This window comes from Cyprinus carpio, chromosome B19 (assembly GCF_018340385.1).
Source record: "Cyprinus carpio isolate SPL01 chromosome B19, ASM1834038v1, whole genome shotgun sequence".
NCBI classification, from domain to species: Eukaryota; Metazoa; Chordata; class Actinopteri; order Cypriniformes; family Cyprinidae; genus Cyprinus; species Cyprinus carpio.
This window is the reverse complement of record NC_056615.1, coordinates 6676621-6696581: the sequence shown is the minus strand read 5'-3', so window position 1 is coordinate 6696581 and position 19961 is coordinate 6676621. Positions and strand designations below refer to the sequence as shown.

Genomic DNA, 19961 nt, shown 5'->3' with positions numbered 1-19961 from the left:
CACACTTCACAAGATCTCACAGCTGGATTCGACTAAGTTTACAAGGTTTGTGAAATTAAATATTTATTAGCCATTCAAAGATTTGTTTAAATGATATAAATACGTATTTGCTTAATGCTGCCAGCAAACAAGAAAGTATTATAATGTTTGTCTTTCTATTACTAATAATATAAAAGCTATTGTTATAATACTTTTTGTAAACATTAATTCCTTTGTTTAAGCGTTCTATCTGATTATTAGACAGACTTCTATCCGTTTTAGACAGAATTGTTAATGACAGCAGCGAACATGAGGGAGAATGTGAGCTGTGTGCGCTCAGACGCTGCCTTTCTCAGCACCATCAAAATAAAAGTCCTGCCTCGAACACATCAGCCAAGCAGTGAAACTTATCGGCCAATGCCGATATTTGAAAAATGCCAAATATCGGCTGATATTTCGGCCTAGGCAATAAATATATCGGTCGGCCACTAATGGAGATTGGTCTTGATGGTCACCTAGTCATTTAACCACTGTTAGAAATGTCAACTAATATGTGTATTGGTGAATTTTAATATATCTTTTCAGCAGGGCTTAAAACTTCTACATTCCTCTTGAACTTAACAGCTTTTACTTTCCAAGTCCTTAGTTTTCATAAAAACATGTGCAGTTTGCCTGCAGCTGCCTTATGTACACAGATATCTGAGTTTGTCTTCTGAAAGCCATAAAGGTGATCCATGGATCTGATGATGTATTCATAGTGCCATAGAGAGGTGTAAATATTGTAATTTCTGCTGTAGGAAAGTGTCACGCTCTGACTGTCACTGATTAGATAAGTTTGCGTGCCCTTGACCCAGTTCGTCTGATTCCTCCATCTTTGTGGGCTGAGGGATGTACATGAGGTATTTTCATCAGGTGCGTCAATGATTGATGTTCTGCTTAAACACCAAGCGCAAACAAGTTAACACACATCTATAGCCCATCTACCTCTACAGTAGATGAGCTATGAGCTGAGTGGGCTGATAAGATATTGATTACATAGTAATTTTCTAGACAACATTTTAAGACATAAAAGGTGCTCCAATTGATCGGCTACCGATCACAATTGGCCAATAATCGATTTGGGATGTTTGATCGGCGGTCTCTAAAAAGGTCAATCTCAAAAACTGATCTCAAGCTGATGTTTGGGATGTTTGGCACGACGTGCAGCTAACTGAGCTCTGCTTCATTACAGTTTGGACATAGTTTTTTTGCAATGTTACTAGGTTCCCAACCTGGGATCGATCCCGGAATCAATCCCGGGACGTGTTTGCATTCACACAGAAGGCAATCTGGCAATTTTCTGGGACCAACTTGCAGTAGGAAAGGGGTTTCTGTCTGGTGCGGGTGAAATTAGGGCTGCACGATTAATCGAATGCGATTGTCATGCACATCTCATCAGTAAAGCCGGTTCTGTGATTAGTAGTAAATCTCCATCACCTGCTTTCAGATGGAGCAGAATTTAGTACACAGAGCCATAGTTTTCTGACAAGCTACGCGAAAACTTGTGAAATCGATGAAATCGGTATAATGACAGCTGTGCGTAGCCTTTCTAAGTGAACTATGACTCTGTGTAGTAAATGCTGCTCCATCTTAAAGCATGTGAAAATACCACATTTAATAACATGTTTTTACTCCAAACTCACTTTAGTGTTTCTCACAGACTTACACTCTATTAGTGGCAGCCTATTGCATATATATGCAAATTCATTCTCTGCCAGCAAGAGGAGCTTGTAGAGTAGGAGAGATAGCAGTTTCCTCGGTAACGGCTTTACACAAAGCAGCGCTCAGCTCAAAAACGCTGCTTTATCAGACATTATATGCAAGATGAAATAAAAATGACATCCAAAATTTTCTGAAGACAGTCAGATTCCTTCACAAATACAGTGATATAAAAACTGGGTTTCGATTTTGAAATGTGCAGTGCTCATGTTTATTCAACGAAATCAAAGCCTTTTGGAAAATCTATATGTGGCGGTCAGTTTTGATATTGTGCGGGCCGCCACAAATAAATCAATGTATGGGAAACACTGCACTTCATATAACGTCAGTCGAGTGTTTGAAATAAATCCTTCTGTGAGATGATGTGGCTTCTTACAAAGAATAAGGCACACAATATTTCATAGTATTCTAAGCAGTGATAAATAAAGTCTATGTCGATTAGCACTGCATTATTATATACTTTATTATAATGAAAATTATAATAAGACAAACTCAGATAAACCATATATTGCCATAGTCGTGTGTTTATTAGTCAAGTTGAATCAATGAAAGGAATTATATCTTCTGTTTATTCAGCAACCACTATAGGGATTTCCTGGATTTCTTCTGCAAGGCGTATTTGGTGTTTCCACTCGAGAGCGCCCTCTGGCCTTCGGATGGAGATTTACTACTGATCACAGAACCGTGCTTCAGTGAAAGATATGCATGACAATCACAACTGTCTAATCGCTTCGTTACGATTTATCGTGCAGCCCTAGGTGAAATCATTATAATGCTAAAGGTTAGGGGTGCAACGGATCATAGATGATCTGTGATCCATACAGATCACTGAGTTTGGTGAAGGTAAAAAACAGGTCTATGCTGTATTCCCTGTAAATTCAAATAAAACCACTAGATGGCAACAAAGGATCACTCATTGGCTCATTCTATTAACTTACATAGTTCTTTTCTCAGGTTTTATCAGGGGGCAAGGAAGTCGACCGGAAGTTGAAGTCGGCCGCGTGCCGCCATCTTGTAGCAGAACTTCACTTGCGTTAGCATCCCATTGACTCCCATTCATTTTTGCGTCACTTTGACAGCGAATAACTTTACATCTGAGGCGTTTAAAGACTCCATTATTTATTTCTAAAGATACACGACAATGTATAAAGGGCTCCATTACCTTCTATGTTACATTATGGCCCCGTAGAAACAGTTTTTGTAAAAATAGGCTAACGATTGCGTCATAACCACTCGACTCTCTGTCGCACAGTAGAGAAATTACCGTACAGACAGGAGGAGAAGCTCGCAGGCAATCGGGGGAGACGTCAAGAGATATGGCGTACTGGCGTTACATTTTTAAAATACTATACAAAATAATTAATCAAAATACTTACTCCTGCTCACTCACGCCAAAGAACTCCCCGCTCAAACTCTCCGTCTCTGCAAGGTTAACGATGGCAGTTTGCACGCACAGCTACTAGAAGATTTACATCTGTCAGACAGGTTGCTGACGTCATCAAGCTTAGTTTGAGTCTGCGCGTCAGAAACGGAAGTGCTAAAAATCGCTAAAAACGGGCTTCACTTGTCTCAATTGAGTTCCAATGGGGTCGCTGTGTCCATTTCTTTTACTGTCTATGGGTTTTATTAGGTACTGACATTCAGAAAATCACATTTAGTCAAAGTTTACCACTTCATTTAAGCAGACATATCAGTTTTGACAATTATGCCACATTGTAGTAAAATTTAAACCTGAAAAAAATATTATAAATAGGACGCTTCCAGTAAGCATTTTATAGCATGTAAGTTATTTCAGATATGTATATCTACAATATATATATATCGACATAATGTGTGTGTGTGTGTGTGTGCGTGTGCATGCTTAGTCTGTATTAAGTAATAGAATATGTGTTAAGTTATATAGTTCAACCTTTTCATAACTCTGTGTGTGTCATCATATTCTCAATCATGGATGCGTTCTGGTGTCAGCCATACATTTCACTTTGGCGGAGACCCTTGACAGCATAGAAGCCATGAAGGCCTTCAAGTGCTTGAACCCCGGTAATCGCTGCTTGCAGCTATATTTAATATTAATATTTTTATTGATTGCAAAGTATAGTTCAATACTTTTTTTTTTTTTTTTTTTTTTCAAATAGTAGATCACTATTTTAGTTTCTGTTCAGTATCCGTTTTAAAAGCTATCTGTTGATTAATCGGTTTTGGCCAGTGTGGTCCAACCTAGCTATCGCAAAAATCCACAATCGACCTCTAGTTTTTGCCCATATAATGAAACTTAGTATCCTAAACTTCATTGAATCCCAGTGACTTTTATTTTATGGACAAAAACCTGATGCATTCCTAAAAAAAAAAGTACAAACTGAACACTTTTGGACTCTTAATTGCATGTTAATTGCAGTTAAATGAAAATGTATTATGTAAATGTGTGCTTGTAGGAACTAATTGCATATTTCTATGTAAATTTATAATTACTTATATTGTCTTTGAAATATGATTAAAGTGTACTGCTGGGTTTTATGGTGATCTAAACAAGTGTAATTTATTTTTATTTCTATTGAAACTTGTACTTAAAATGTTACGTTAAAAATGTTTGCAATTATACATTTGTAATGATGTTGTAATTCAGCACATTTATGTTTATTTAAATTAAATTATATTTATATTTATATTTATTTAGTTATAACTGTTTACATGTTCTTGGCATGATAGTCAACACAACAATAAGTATACTTCTTTAAAGAATAATAAGATCATTAAAACATGATTTAAAATGTACTTCAAAATAAAAAAAAATGAACTAGACATTTATTTTTAAATGTCTACATGAAAGTGATTTTTATTTTACTGATATTATATAACCTGAAAGTACAGTTTGTTATAGATATATTTTAAGATTTGAAGTATGCTACAAGGGCATATCAATACAATTAAATGCACTTTTCTCCTCCCTTTTTCCTTTTTTTTTAACAACAGTATCCCTTTTAGTATACTTTTATAGTTTAGAAATTTTAAGGCAGAACCAGTGGTTATCCTTTCTGCCAAAGGCAAGCCCAGGACTCATGGCAAAGAGATCAGTGAACAAATTAATCCAAGACCATTTTGAGTTGGACATGGTTTCAGCAAACAGTTCATGAAACCCACTAGTTGATTCTGAGGATGTGTAGTATTTACGTGTGCATTTTATGCGTTTCAGTATTTTATGGGGAAATAACTTTAAGCTGCCACCACCCCAGTCCATCTGCTCATCACCCGTCTGTTTCTCTTTCTGTTTGTTCCTTATGGTAGTTGAGAGGTCAAAGTCGCAACAGGTGCGGAGCACAGGTGCTATCACACGGACTTCCTCTCTGGGTGCTATCACCGGGCCCTACCTGATAGGGCAGTGGCCACGTGAAACCCACCTGCACAGCCCCTCGTGCATGAAAGACAAGTCCACACAGGTAGGCAATGTCACCCTCTGTTCAAAATCTACCCTCTGGCTTCAAAGCCTGTGTGTTCAGGTGTGTTTGCAAACGTTAGCTTGACAGCATTTATAGGTCCATCATTCTTCTGGGTTTTTGCGTGTTTGCTGTGTAACTGAGATTTCTGTAAGCTGATACCAACTGATGTTCTCTTTTTGGCGTTCACTGTGAAAATAAGAAATGTAAAGGGTCCAGTGATCTACTGATCTACAGCCAGATTATTTTAATAATGACCAACACAATCTACCAAGTAATATAATTAAAATACACAATGCACATTTCTTAATATTAAGCCTAGAATATGTTTTAATGTCACTATTAATTAGGATTGTTTGATCTTTGAATAATGCAAGATACACTTGCAATAGTTCCACTTTAGCACAATCAAATATACTTCAGTTCATCTTTAGTGGGACTTTTGCGCAAATAAAATACATTAAGCGTACAATTAGTTGTTCCAATTTAGCAGACTTTAAGTATACCAGTTTAGTATACAAAAAGTACAATTACATGGTATTTTTGTTAAGTACATAAACATGTAAATGTATTTGTAGCATACTTAGTATGAAATAAATTAATTTCAATTTATTTTTTACTACGGGCGTCAATCACAAAATGGGTTAAGTCATGCTTTTTGTCATTAAATTATGGTGCAAATACCAGCAAATCAGTAAAACTTTGTAAATCACGCTGCATGATTTATTTAAATACTCTCCTCTCATACATTTTGCTTTTAAAGGGGAAACATCTACATATGCAATAAGATCAGCCACAAAAATAACTTTGTCCACATCTTTTCAATGCTATTTTTTCACTGCATGTTTTTAGCAAATGCTAACAGTGTATTTTAATATCAAAAGAGGTTTCCGCTGGTGCAGGCTGTCCCTTACTATTTTAAAGTAATATATTGTATATAAATTATTTTCAAATCCTTCATTGGTCTAAAGTTGTGGGAACTTTCAAAGCAGTATAGAGTTGTAAACTGTAGTTACCTTTAGCATTTGGCATGAAAAAGTTATTGGCACTTAATAAACCATTAACCACAGACTGGTAACCAGCACTTTCACAACTTACACATGGGCTCTGGTATTTGACCCACAGCTGAATTGCAGAAATCACTCCGAGACTGTAATGCATCATCAGAGGCTGTAATGGTCAGCAGTTGTAACTAATGGAGGTTGAGTAATTCAATGGAAAATTATTGAACATGAGCTGCCTTGCTTTCTACTCTCTTCTAAGGCAGCATCCTAACTGCATCACAGAAAGCACACATAAGACTCACAGTTGAATCAGTAGAGTCACCTCAATGAATATGAATTAAATGTATATTATCCTTATTAAAAGGTTACAAAAGTTATTTAGTCAATAGCAGTGAGAATTTTTCTCTTTCTCTTTTTTTGTCTTTTTGTTGTTTGATCAACATTAAGGACAGACAGCAGCAGGTATGTTAGGCTGCTGTCACTTTAAGACCTACTGCACAGATCTAATATACTGATACACACAGTGTTGGGGAAAGTTATTTTTAAAAGTAATGCATTATAATATTGTTATTCCATAAAAAAGTAACTATTTATGTTACTTAGTTAATTTTAATGGAAAGTAATACATTACGTTACTTTTGCGGAAATGTAAATTCATGTCTATATAGTAGAGGGCACAGCTCAAACCATTCTGGATTGCATGAAGAATAGGATGCAGGAGAATAAAGTTCAACACTCTTCAGCGATAATTTTTATTTTTAATATGTTAAAATGTTATGTTTATTTTAAGTATTTTTTGTAAAGTAAAAAGGAATGCATTACAATACTAGTTACTTGAAAAAGTAATCTGATTATGTAACTCGGGTTAACCTAACACTAGATACAGGTTTTCATTCTCAAAAGTATACGTTCAGTTAAGAAAAAACTGACTGTCTTTATGAGAATACTAACCAAGGCGGGTATTTTGACATCATTTTGTGTAACACATGAAGGAGAACTCAGTTCAGTGTTTGCGTGTTGTCGGTGGTTTTCAGACTTAAGAAAAGATAAGACATGAAAGTACCGGATTTAGTTCTCTTTCATGTGGTCGTGTACCTAAATGGTTTAAAATTGTTTGATTGTTCAAACTGCCATGATGTAGAAACACGTGCAAATGATAACTTTGCAGTGTGACCGATCAGGCCAGTGATGAAGCCATCAACTGTCCCAAGCATTTATCACACAGGTCCCTGGACATCAGCCAGTCCATATTGTCTGCATGTTTGAGGTCATTGCAGGTTAAGCGTATTCAGTCAATCTGAGGTGTTAGTTACAAAGCAAGTAGCCTATTCGACTAGTCGATTACTATGACATGTCCCTCCTGAGAACATGCCGTACCTCACGCACACCTGGTCTACGGTCAGGTGCTGATTTACCCTCAAATGTCAGCAGGTGTATGAGGCGGAACACAATCACCACAATCCCACAGTTCCACCCACCATCTGCTGCTACACTGAAGGTGAGATTTGGCACCTGCGGGAGTGCAGTGTGTCTAAAGGTAATGACTCTGCCGTGCCTCTTATTGTGTGCTTCAGCATGCAGCGAGTGTCATATTAACCGTTCAGAAAGACGAGATGCCGCTGGAATGTCGTTCCCCATGTCTGCCGGCCTCCGCTGTTACCCCAGTTATTGAAAGACACCTACATCGTGCTTCTGTTCAGAATGTCTTTGTTCTGTAGGCCCATCCACACCGCACTGACAGACAACGACCAACAGACACAGTTGTTGGTGTGTTACCTCTCTCTACATTTGTTGCCGTTGCTCTGTGATTGTTTTGGGCGATTGAGCATGTTGAGTTTCCATTTGTTGGGTCTTAAAATGTCTGAGAAGTGACATGCTGTAATCTGACAACTGTCTTGTCTGATGGTGCCGTGTGAATTAGCCTAATGTATGAAAATCTGTTGGAACTTTATTTGTGCTTTTAAGAATAGTTCACCAGAAATGAACATTTTGTCACCATGTACTCAATTTCATGTGATTCCAAACATATTGTCATATTCTGTGCAAAACCAAAGAAGATTTTAGGCAGAAAGCTTTCATGTTCTGTACAATAAAAAGTGGTGATTACTGTAAAACTACTATTAAACAGGATTTATTGTCATTTTAATTTCTCTGAAGAACCTTCAACATTTATGGAACCTTTCCATTGAACAAAAGTTTCTTTATAGTGGAAGAATACTCTTCACACAAAGAAAAAGCAGAAAAGCTCTTTAATGGCATCACTCCAAAAAAAACTTTTATTTTTAAGAGTGTATATTAAGTCATATGATAGCTTTGTGTGACGAACAGACTGAAAATTAAGCAATTATTCACAAACTTTCCCTCTGTTATAGCTCTTAAATTTAATTTGTGTTAAAATGAAACTGGACTGTTGGACTGTTCCTTTAAGACTTTAAGATGCAGTGTTGTTATTGTTCACTAAAACTATTAAAATGATTTCTGTTAGTTTAAATAAAGCTGAAATAAAAATTTTAGATTAAAAACTTAAACCTAAAAAACAAATGAAAACTAGAAAAGGTGTCTTGGCAATTAGCTAAAAATAAGTTGAAGTGCTAAAATTGTTAAAACTGAAACGAAATAAATCTAAATTTTTCAAATATTTGATAAAAGGTAAAAGCACTTAAAAAAATGCAGAATCTAAAAATAAAAGTTCATTCAAAATATAAATAGCTTAAAGATACAGATGCAAAGGCCGCATGTTTACCTTTCAGTCTTCTGGTGGAAAATGAGTATGCAAAACTTTATTGTGAATGTTTCTTGTGCAAGAAATCTTGAGTAACATTATCAGAGGACTATAAAGCTACAGAAGAGCAGAGCATGGCTCCTTTAACACGTGCAGGTCGGAGGTCAGCCGCTGTGGTCCATTTGGACTTGGGGGTCATGAGAGCAGCGGAGGAGTTGTAGCGTGTCACATGACCCGCCGCATCCTGTTTTCACTGCTGCGTGGCAACAGAGGCCACACACTCTCTGCGGCTCCGCTCTGCTTACTGACACCAAGATACTGTAAAGATACTGAAGTATTTTTGTGCTTACTAAATTTCCTTGGTGTGAAATTTCATGCAAGGTTACAAGATGTTCTTTATACATACATTGTATAAGTCAGTTTTAAAACGTTGGATAATTTTGTTCACTTGCCAGAGCGTGGGTGTTACCAGGACAGGCCGTCTCAAGTCTCACCTTTTATTACTCACCGGTGTCACAGAACTACAAATGACTCTCATTTTAGCTCGTCTTTAAAGTTTGATGCATGCACAAAAGCACTATAGATTAGGGCGACAGCTCTGTTGGGATTCTGATTTTTTTCCCACTCCATTATTGAACAGTGTCTTGGGTTTAACCCCTCGTCCTCTTTGTCACAGTGATTCGTGCTGCTTTCCTCTGCAGTACCACGGTCAGATCAGGTGAACAGCGGTGACTTTGGGATGCTCTATGCTCAGAGTAACCGAAAACCTGCATCCCTACACTTTTTCTTAAAGGGATATTTCACCCAAATAAGAAAACTGTGCCATTTTTGACTCTACTGTCATGTTACGCCAACTCGTATGGCTTTCTTTCTATTGCAAACACACAAGGAGAGATTTTGTTGCATATACACACTGTTGTTTTGCATAGTTAAAACTTATTAGTCACTAGGTGCTGTCAAACTTCAGAAAGAATGAAAAACTATCTTAGAATTAGAATTAGAATTGTCACTCTGTTGCCTGGCTACCAGTTTCTCCATAGCTGGCTAAATAAGCGGAAGCGTGCTATTTTGTCAATAAGCCAATTAAACAGCTACGCTACGTTCAATATAAAAAAGAAAAAATGTCTGAGACAGTTTGGTCTGTGGAGGAAACATTTGCGCTTATTGATATTATACCCATCGTTGCCTTCTGTTTATTTTATTTTTAGTTGTGTCCTTTTTTCTATTATTGAACGAAGTAAATATCATATAAAAAAGGAGTCCCAAAAACAGAAATATCTGATCATTGTTCATATCACTGTTTATATTACACTTGCGTTACCAAAGCAACTGACGCATTTGTATTGCATTCCAAAGAGCTCCGTTATCAGCACCACCAGTAGCCCAGCCTAATAATTTGTCTATATTAAAAGTATTGCTTTTAACAGACCTGTGTGTTTTGTATCACTAGTGCAGTGCAGTGTCCGTTCTTGGAGCATATAAGCCCTGCCCACGTGATGCGCGCCGCTTCTGGCTCGTGTTGTTCTGTAGTTATTAAAAGTTTATTAATTCTGAATGTGTGGCATGTCCATATTGCACCAAACATGACTGCACTCCCTTGGGCCCTCAGCAACACACCCGCCACATGTGAAGTCGATTGAATGAACGGTTCTCGACATAATACAAATGCAAACAGACAGACACACATAGATTCCTGACTTTATTAGAGAGAAGAATATGTTCAGCCCCTCCCTCCGAAGCTTCGAATATTCGGTGTTGATTACTACCGAAGCTTCGAAGCTCAAAAAATGGTATTCGGACCAGCCCTACTTTCATTTTATATATCTCATTGTTTTCTTCAGTTCCCCCTCGTCCAGAATGAAAAAAAAAAAAAAAAACTTTCAGCTTTAAATTTTGTATTTGTGTTTCAGACAATTAGTATTAAACAGTTATTATGGTTAACAAAAAAAAACATGATTATAAGTGATATAAATAACTCTGGTTTCATACACTGAACAAAATTATAAACGCAACACTTTTGTTTTTGCCGCCATTTTCATGAGCTGAACTTTTTCTTTGTACACAAAAGGCCTATTTCTTTCAAATATTGTTTACAAATCTGTCTAAATCTGTGTTAGTCCATCCACGTCACAGGTGTGGCATATCAAGATGCTGATTAGACAGCATTGATTATTGCACAAGTGTGCCTTAGGCTGGCCACAATAAAAGGCTACTCTAAAATGTGCAGTTTTACTGTATTGAGAGGTCCGGGGGGTCTGAAAACCAGTCAGTATCTGGTGTGACCACCATTTGCCTCATGCAGTGCAACACATCTCCTTCACATAGAGCTGATCAGGTTGTTGATTGTGGCCTGTGGAATGTTAGTCCACTCCTCTTCAATGGCTGTGTGAAGTTGCTTGATGTTGGCAGGAACTGGAACACACTGTCGTATACGCCGATCCAGAGCATCCCAAACATGCTCAAAAAAATTAATACAGAACATATAAAAATAAAATCTTATTAAAAATATAGAAAAATATATACTTTAGTATATCAGTGATACTAAAATAACACTGTGTTTAAAGTCCTTTAAAAGAACTTAAAGAAAAGAAAGGTTTTCAAAGGCTCTGTCTTTGGCCTTCTAGTGTCGATCTGTTTCCAAAGGCCAGGCTTTGAAGCATGACGTCTGTTTGGCTGATGAACGCGGGGCTTTCACAGGCCTGAATCCACCTCTGACCACAGCAGTAGTCCCACAGAGGCAAGATAGGTCTATGCTTAAAAGTTATTTTCATCTTTCTCTAGAAAATATATTTCCTTTTTCACAAGGTCCACATACACACTTTGACCGCATCTATTGGTCTACAGGGAGCCCTTAAAAAAACCCTCCAAACTATCACAAAGAAAGTCTTGCTGTTTAACAGAGCTATTGAGACTCACCATACTTCTTTTTATTGTTCTCTTAATGTTTTAATTATTTCTATTTTATTTTATTCTATTTCTATTTAATATCAGTATTCTTTTTATATACATATTACATTTTATCTGACACAAAACGGCATTCATTTGCTGCTAAAGAAACATTTTTTATTGATTATTAATTCCGCTAATAATCTGTTTACAACTTTGCACGTCACAATTACATTATGTACATGTAAAACTGCATTGATTAGAATAAAATTAAAACACATTGAGCTATTTCTCTCGCTTTTTCACCAGTGGCAAAGTAGCTATTTAGTGCTAGAGAATTATGAACCAAGGGTGCGCATTAGACATGTATTTGATGCTTTATATGCAATATATGTTTATTATTCTTATGATGCTGTAAAGAATGATGGGAAATGTAGTTTGATCACTCAAGCCTGTTAGCTCTTAAATCGCTTAAAATGAGTAAAAGCAAGCTTTATAGCTACTCTGCATGAACAGTACACATTGTGCTCAAACTCAATTGTACAGTCAACATTTACAATTAAAATAGGAAAATATAGTGGACATCGGCTTATTTTTAGTATAGACCTCTTTTGAATAATAAGCTGCTAAATACATTGGTTTGTGTTCAGGGCCTCTCTCGTGTGCTCTTATACATTTATACAGTGTGTGTGCTGCATGTTGGACTGACTAAACATATCACATACCTGGGTGCGAACATCATATCCACGTGTGCCTGCAGACTTTACTATAGTAACTGAGAGTGTTGTTTTTGAAGGAATGTAGATGACCGTTTATTAAGGAACTGTTTGTTGCTGGAACAATGCATCTTTTGTGAGTGACCTTGGTGTGAAATAGTGGGTCAGGAGGAGGATGCATAGGAATGTGATTTATCAGTGTGTGTCCGTGTTTACTTAGCTACACTTAGGGGACAAAGATTTCCCTTGAAGTTAATTAAATCTGACGAAACTTTCCCGTGGGACCGCCGAAGGTAAACATGATATATAAAGAAAAGTAAATAGGGAGTACTAATAGTCAATTATTTTTATTCAGCAAGGATATTTGAAATTGAAATTGAGGTGACAGTAAGAGCATTTCTAATGTTACAAAAGATTTCTATTTCAGATGAACTTCTATTCATCAAAGAATACACAAAACAATTGCACAAAAAATATAAAGCAGCTGTTTGCGTCATGTGACTGAAGACTGGAGTAATGATGCCGAAAATTCAGCTTTGCATCACAGGAATAAATTACATTTTAAAATATATTCACATAGAAAATGCGTATTTTAAATTGTAATAATATTTCACTATTTTTACTAAAATAAATAAAGCCTTGATAATAAAAAAATTAACTATAAAATAAAGTTAGTCCATATTAATTACAATTAGCTTTATATAAAGAAAATCTAAACTCCTCAAAAAAAGTCACAAGGCATGTGCTTTGTGTTTCAGACTCCTGGATGTTGGAGTGACGAGAGCGAAGGGAAAGGGAACACACACCAGCGCTCGGCGTCCTGGGGCAGCTCTGACCATCTTAAAGAGGTACACACACACACATGCACTTACGCCCACAGCAGAAAACACACTCCCTTTTAACAGTGAAACACTATACAGAGTGTGTCCTGCACACACAGCTGTGTAGTTTTTCCCCTTGGGTTTGGAGAACAAGAGAGTGCAATCACACTAACAGCTATTAACAGAGCTCTCACTGTCCTGAAAGTGATGAGTGCTGCACTTCTGCATTTGCGATGATCTCATCCTGTGTGGAAATAAAAGCCCCTGTTACCCAGCTCTGCACGAGGTTGCCAGTCACAGCGGCCTATCCGTCTCCCCCTGCACCCACTGCTATATATAACTTCCTGTGTGGCTTCAGACTTCCTGCGCTGCGTGGCGTGTTATTGCTAGCGCTAGCCGCAGCAGAGTCAGCCTTATCACGGGCGCTCAGCCCCACCCTGACGATTCAGGGAACCGCGAGATAAGACTATCTCCCCCTTTAACAATCGACTTCCCCTCTCTGCAACATGCATTATCCCCCTCCGCCCAGTTTATGGCTTTCCCATCGCCTCCAGACTTCTGAAACAATAGAGGAGTGTGGCTCTCAGAGCTACTTACATGTGCAAAGTCATGCCGTGTGTGTCCTTTGGCACTGAAGTCATGTGTTGATGGAAGGGCCTTACAAGCCTGTCTGGTTTACAAAGGCCTCGTCGTCTCCTGCACTTGTTCGGTTTGATGTGAACGGCGTGCAGGTGCAGAGTAATCTGTTTCCTGTGCAAACCCTCACACAAAAGTGTAGCTCCTCGGAGGTTATTTCTATCAGTTTTCACTGGGAAAAAGAACCAGTGACGCTTCAGAGATGCGACTAAATATTAATTGAGCTGCTTTATTTGCAATGCATTTTCTATAGGCTTTATTGTCTATAAAGTTGAGACCTGTCGAATCTAGTTTAAACCTTTAAACCTTAAAATTGTATGAGTAATTAATATATTAGTGCTGTCAAACGGTAAATACACCAAAGTAACCATTTCTGTGGTGCATGCACCCTTATTATTTTTTTTATTTTTATTTTTTCTAGCTAAATTCTTATGTGAAGATGTCATTTTGCCTGCTTGCACAGAGTTTCCAGCCACAGGATTGTGTTCATATTAGAAAGTTCATAACAGAGGCTTCTCATTCTGCAAGCCCTGAATAATGCAACTGTTTCCAATTTGGGAGATTTTCCAACAAAAGGCTATTTAGGCCTGCTTTCCTTCCCTGCATATGGGAAGTTCATGTCCTCAGTATCCACATTTTCATCCAGGTCCACGTCAAGTGCTTCCACTTAGTGGCTTATAAGCCCTTACACCTCTTAAGTGGATTTAGGTTGTGTATATTGACATACTTAGCAGGGCTTTACAAGAGAGCACATTCAGGATTTCCCCTGTTAGAGCTGAGCATATGTTGTGTCATTTCAGTTAATGTAAAGGCCGGCATCTCCACTCACGGTGCTTTTGAAATACAGCATTTGTTTCAGGATTTTTGCTGCCTGGTTGAAGGAAATGAAGTCTTCCCAGTTTGTAGATTGCCATCTGTGGTGTAAACTGAGGTAGTTCGGTGCTCTGTAACATCATCAAGACAAACATCCGTGTGAAGAAAGAGCCGTCAGCTAATTGTGTTTTCAGTAGGAGCACACCAGTCTAGACTTGTTCCGTCGTCTCAGTACGTACAGAAAGTAAACGTTATTTACTGCAGATTAATCTCAAAAGTAAAATCTCAAGAGAAGGCAGGGCATGTCACAATGAGACATGAGGAATGAGGGTTAAATATCAGTTTACAGTTTTTGTTGTAGAATCAGTATCATTTCTTGTCATTCGTTTAACTGTGGGTTACCGATCTTAAAACAATCTTATTTTTATCAGTGCTGTGTGAGTAAAAGACTTGACAGTGATGAGCCTTCTCTCATGGCTGCCTGTTTTGTACTGACCCCTTGTGGCCCTTCTGAGTTACAGCAAGCACTCAGGTCAATTCAAGATATTATTTTTATTTATTTATTTATTTATTGTTTGTTTGTTTGTTTTGCATTTTTCTTTATTTTCTTTCTTTTTTCTTATATTTTGCTGTTTCTTTTATTTTGTTTTATTTTGTCTGTGCCATATAGTCTTGCAGGCAACACTTTGACATTTAGCAAAACTGCACCTTTTATTCTTATTACTTATATTTTTGTTTTATTATTTTACCTTGTTTTTATTTTATTTTTAATATATAATTATTATATAATTTATATAATTTTTACTTGTTTTATTTTATTCATTTTTATCTTTTTTTAAATTTATTTATTTTAATGAATTTATATATTTTTATTTATTTTTTATTTTTGGGGCAGAACATATAGGGTCATACTGATCAATATGGAAGACCAAAGGGGACTATGGGCAAAAATCTGATATTAAGCAAAACTGTGCCTTTTATTTTTATTCATCACATTTATGTTTTCTATTATTATTATTATTATTATTATTATTATTATTATTATCATTTTGTTTTTCCCCCTTTTTTATTTTGTGTTTTTTCCCCAGTATTTTTATTTTATTTATTTTTTCTTTCATTTCTACATTTGTCTTTTTTTATTATTTATTTATTTTTTATTTTTCACCATATGTGATTATATTAATCATCAAGGAAGACCAAAGGGGACTATGGGCAACACTCTGACATTTAATAATACTGTGCCTTTTATTTGTATTATTATTATTATTATTATTTATTTATTTATTTATTGTTATTTATTTCTTTTCAGTTATTTCATTTTATTTATTTATTATTTTATTTTATTTTTATTTTTTTATTTTATTTAGTTTTTTCTTTATATAGGTTTTTTTTTTTTTTTTTTTTTTTTTTTTTTTTTGCCATGTCATATAGATTTGGGATGGATAGCACTCTGACATTTAACACAGCTGCGCCTCAGGTGACCTGAGATTGAGTCCTGGCTTGAGGTCTTTAGCCAATTCTGTACCCCTCTCTCTGTCTCATCTATACACACATATATGTATTAATTTTATTATATAATCTATTGTATGTGTGTATCTGTATCCGTCACTTTAGAATCAGTGTTTCTCTGTCTTTGTCTTTCAGATTGCTAAGCTCAGGCTCCAGCTGCAGCGCAGTAAGCAGAGCGGAGGTCGGCAGTGTAAGGACAGTAACGAGCGTCTCTCCCCCCTCCACAGCTGTAGCAGCAGCACCTCCATTACTGCCACTACCATCAGCACAGCCAGCCAAGCTCCGGTCCGCACACATTACATCAGTGCATGCACTAAATACATCCAGCAAATTCTGCGCAGTTAGTTAAATGTGAATTTGTGTCGTCTCCGTGTTCAGTCATCCATGTCGAAGTCAGCACAGATGCCACTGTCCAACATCACGGTGCCAAAGCCCTCCATCTCCAGGGTTCCCAGCAGCATGGAGGGCATCAACCATGAGCTGGAGAAAGTCTTCATCAAAGAAAACGACGAGAAAGAGGAGCTCAAGGTGCACACACACTCCTAAAGACATAATCACATTACATACAAATGTTTAGCATGAAAAAAATGGGTATTATTAGTAAAAATATAGATGTTTTATATTTGTATACTGTGCTTTAAAAAATGCCTAAAACCTAATCTAAAATATTTTATTATAAAATAAAACAATTATTGTTTTTGAAGAAGTCTCTTCAATGCTCTATATAATTGATCAAAAGTGCACTAAAACTAATCTTGTAAAATATTATTAAAATTTAAAATAACGGTTTTCCATTTGAAATATATTTTAAAACGTAATTTATTCCTGTGATGCAAAGCTGTATTTTCAGCATCATTACTCCAGTCTTCAGTGTCACAGATCCTTCAGAAATCAGAATATGATGATTTGCTCAAGAAACATTTCTGATTATCAATGTTGAGAACCGTTGTGCTGCTTCATATTTCTGGATTCTTTGATGAATAGGAAGTTCAAATGAACAGCGTTTATTTGAAAAAGAAACCTTTTCTAACATTTTTAGTGTCTTTTGATTAGTTTAATGCACGCATGCTGAATAAAAGTATTACTTTCTTTGACCCAAACTTGAAAGGTAGTCTAACTTTAGTGTGTCCAAACTTGTGATTTAGTGCAGCATGGATGATTGTTTAAAGTCTCCCTCTGACTGTCTCTCAGGCGCTGGAGGTTCCTGACGGCCGACGGGCTCCGTTTCCTCCTCAGCAGCGCAGCGGCAGCAGTCGTGGTATAGACACTCAGACTTCATCAGTGCCTGGACGCTCCAGCAGCTGCTCGAGCCTGTCGCCCTGCCCCTCGCCCGCATGCCCGCCCCGCTCACATGACGGCAGCCCTTACTCCACCGACGAGATGCTGGACGACAGAGACAAAGGTCAGACCTGCAGATTGTTGGTCAAAGAGCAGTTTCAAGTTCATATCGTATGTTGAGAGTTATGAGCAGTGTTATATCATAAGAGGCGTCTGATATGAATCCAGAGAGTTATTGGATGTTTGTACTTCTGTGCTGCAGACAGCGGCAGCAGTTCTCCTCTGCCTAAATTCGCCTCGTCCCCAAAACCCAACAACAGCTACATGTTCAAACGGGAGCCTCCAGAGGGCTGTGAGAAGATCAAAGTGTTTGAGGAAATGACGTGAGTGGTGTTTGATTTCTGTAGTGAGCCTGAAATAGCACACTACTATTCTGCTATTATAAGCATGCAGTATGTGTAATGTGCACAGTAGCATTGAGTACTCTGATGACCTACTACTACTTCGAGAGTGATGCATAAACCAGAATATCCATCATCATGAACTGTCAAAAGAACGTTTTTACGTGGAGTTGGATTTAAAATGTGAAAACATGAATGCATATTTGTTTCTGGTATATGAATAATAGAACACACTGATGTAAACATCAGTGAAGCATGTTTATTGTTGCACATTTATGGCACATAAAATAAATGCTGCTTAAAATTAAAAATGAAGGGTGACAAATATCCTGAAAAGTCTTGCAGAGATGGACTCAAAATGAACTTGCTGACAGATTCTGGAAGATAAATTCTTGAAAGAGTGGTACAAGAGGATGTGGTGCTGGTCCTTCAAGAGTCACGCACAACTCATCTGTCTTTAAAGCCTATAAAAAATCAGTCTTCATGTATTTCACAACACTTCAGCATGTGATTCTTACTAAGTGAGGGTCATTCTTTAGGATTTTTCACCCAAGCAAAGTCTCTGAGAACCTGACACATTGCACTTCTGGAGACTCAAGGAAGGTTGCACTTCTGGAAAATGATGGGGCTGGAGACTAAATTCTTCCTGATGGTTTCACACTTAATTCTTCATTCTTTTGCAGGAAACATGTCTTTCTTTTCCGCCTGTTTTTTTCTGACCGTGTTGACCCAATGAGCACTTGGCTGTCCATTGGTCATGTCTTAACTTTGCAAATTCTGGTATTATATCCTTCTCTTGGGCATTTAATCATTTTTAGTTAAATCTCTTTCTTGGCTCATTTTATCTGTAAAAGAAAACCTGCCCAATTCTACTATGGCTTTAAAGGTAATATGTGACCCTGGACCACAAAACCAGTCATAAGGGTCAGTTTTTCGAAACTGAGATTTATACATCATCTGAAAGCTCAATAAATAAGCTTTCCACTGATGTATGGTTTGTTAGAATAGGAGGACAATATTTGGCCGAGATACAACTATATGAATATCTGGAATCTGAGGGTGCAAAAAAATCAAAATATTGAGAAAATCGCCTTTTAAAGTTGTCCAAATGAAGTTCTTAGCAATGCATATTACCAATCAAAAATTAAGTTTTGAATTACAGTAGGAAATTTACAGAATATCTTCATGGAACATGAACTTTAATTAATAAAAGCATTAAAAGCATAATATAATTTTGTCATATTTTTTGTATTTTTGGCAATTGCTACAAATATACCCCAGAGACTTAAGACTGGTTTTGTGCTCCAGGGTCACATATGTTCTCTGCTAAATTGAGCAAAAACAGATAATGGTTTTTAAAATATAACACAATATCAACTTTTTATATTACCTTTTAATTACATTAAATCTCAATTATATTAACCCTCTATTGCTTGTCTGTCACTTTTGACTGAAAAATGTAACGCTTTGATTTATTTTAAATTTTTTTTTTTTTTTTTTTTCAGAATGATGTGAAACTTGGTGACTTTTGTGGTGCTTGGTCTTTAAAAAAAAGGCACATTTTTACTATACATGGTCAGAAATGATCACCATCAGAAATAAATAGGAAATAAAAAATAAATAAAAAAAACTTTTTTTTTTTTGGAAACAATTTACAAATCAACCAAGATACAGTAAGAAAAGCACACAGCAATAAAGGGTTTAAAGAGTGCATAACAGACACACACAGCCCTGTATATACATGTTTATTCATACAGAGAGTTATACAGGAGTCTTTTTCTCCACCTAAGAGTACAAGTGTGACCAAAAAGTCAAAGAGTTAAATTACATATTTTAGTCAGCAGAATTCACTGCAGCAATGTTTAAAAGATTACAAATAAACATATTTGGTATTTGTAAAGAATAATATATTCTTTATTGTTAGAAATTGGCTTTGGATTGAAAGTGATAGTTATTGTTAATATGAATGTTGATGTTTGGTTGTTATTGTTTGTGTTAGCATTCCAT

General features: G+C 36.6%; 2 protein-coding genes across 2 annotated transcripts in view; one reads left to right on the top strand and one right to left on the bottom strand.

The window, feature by feature from the left end:
- LOC109085447 (atrial natriuretic peptide receptor 1-like) overlaps nucleotides 1-19961 on the bottom strand; it is a 1054061-nt gene that overhangs the window by 631435 nt on the left and 402665 nt on the right. The gene's annotated exons all lie outside the window — the stretch shown is intronic.
- The window catches only part of LOC109111440 (glucocorticoid-induced transcript 1 protein-like), a 36445-nt gene that overhangs the window by 15034 nt on the left and 1450 nt on the right, over nucleotides 1-19961 (top strand). Inside the window, exons 2-7 of the mRNA XM_042744768.1 lie at nucleotides 5020-5171; nucleotides 13255-13344; nucleotides 16411-16560; nucleotides 16654-16803; nucleotides 17467-17677; nucleotides 17816-17936. Of these exons, the coding sequence (XP_042600702.1) occupies nucleotides 5020-5171; nucleotides 13255-13344; nucleotides 16411-16560; nucleotides 16654-16803; nucleotides 17467-17677; nucleotides 17816-17936 (874 nt within the window). The remainder of the gene's footprint in view (nucleotides 1-5019; nucleotides 5172-13254; nucleotides 13345-16410; nucleotides 16561-16653; nucleotides 16804-17466; nucleotides 17678-17815; nucleotides 17937-19961) is intronic.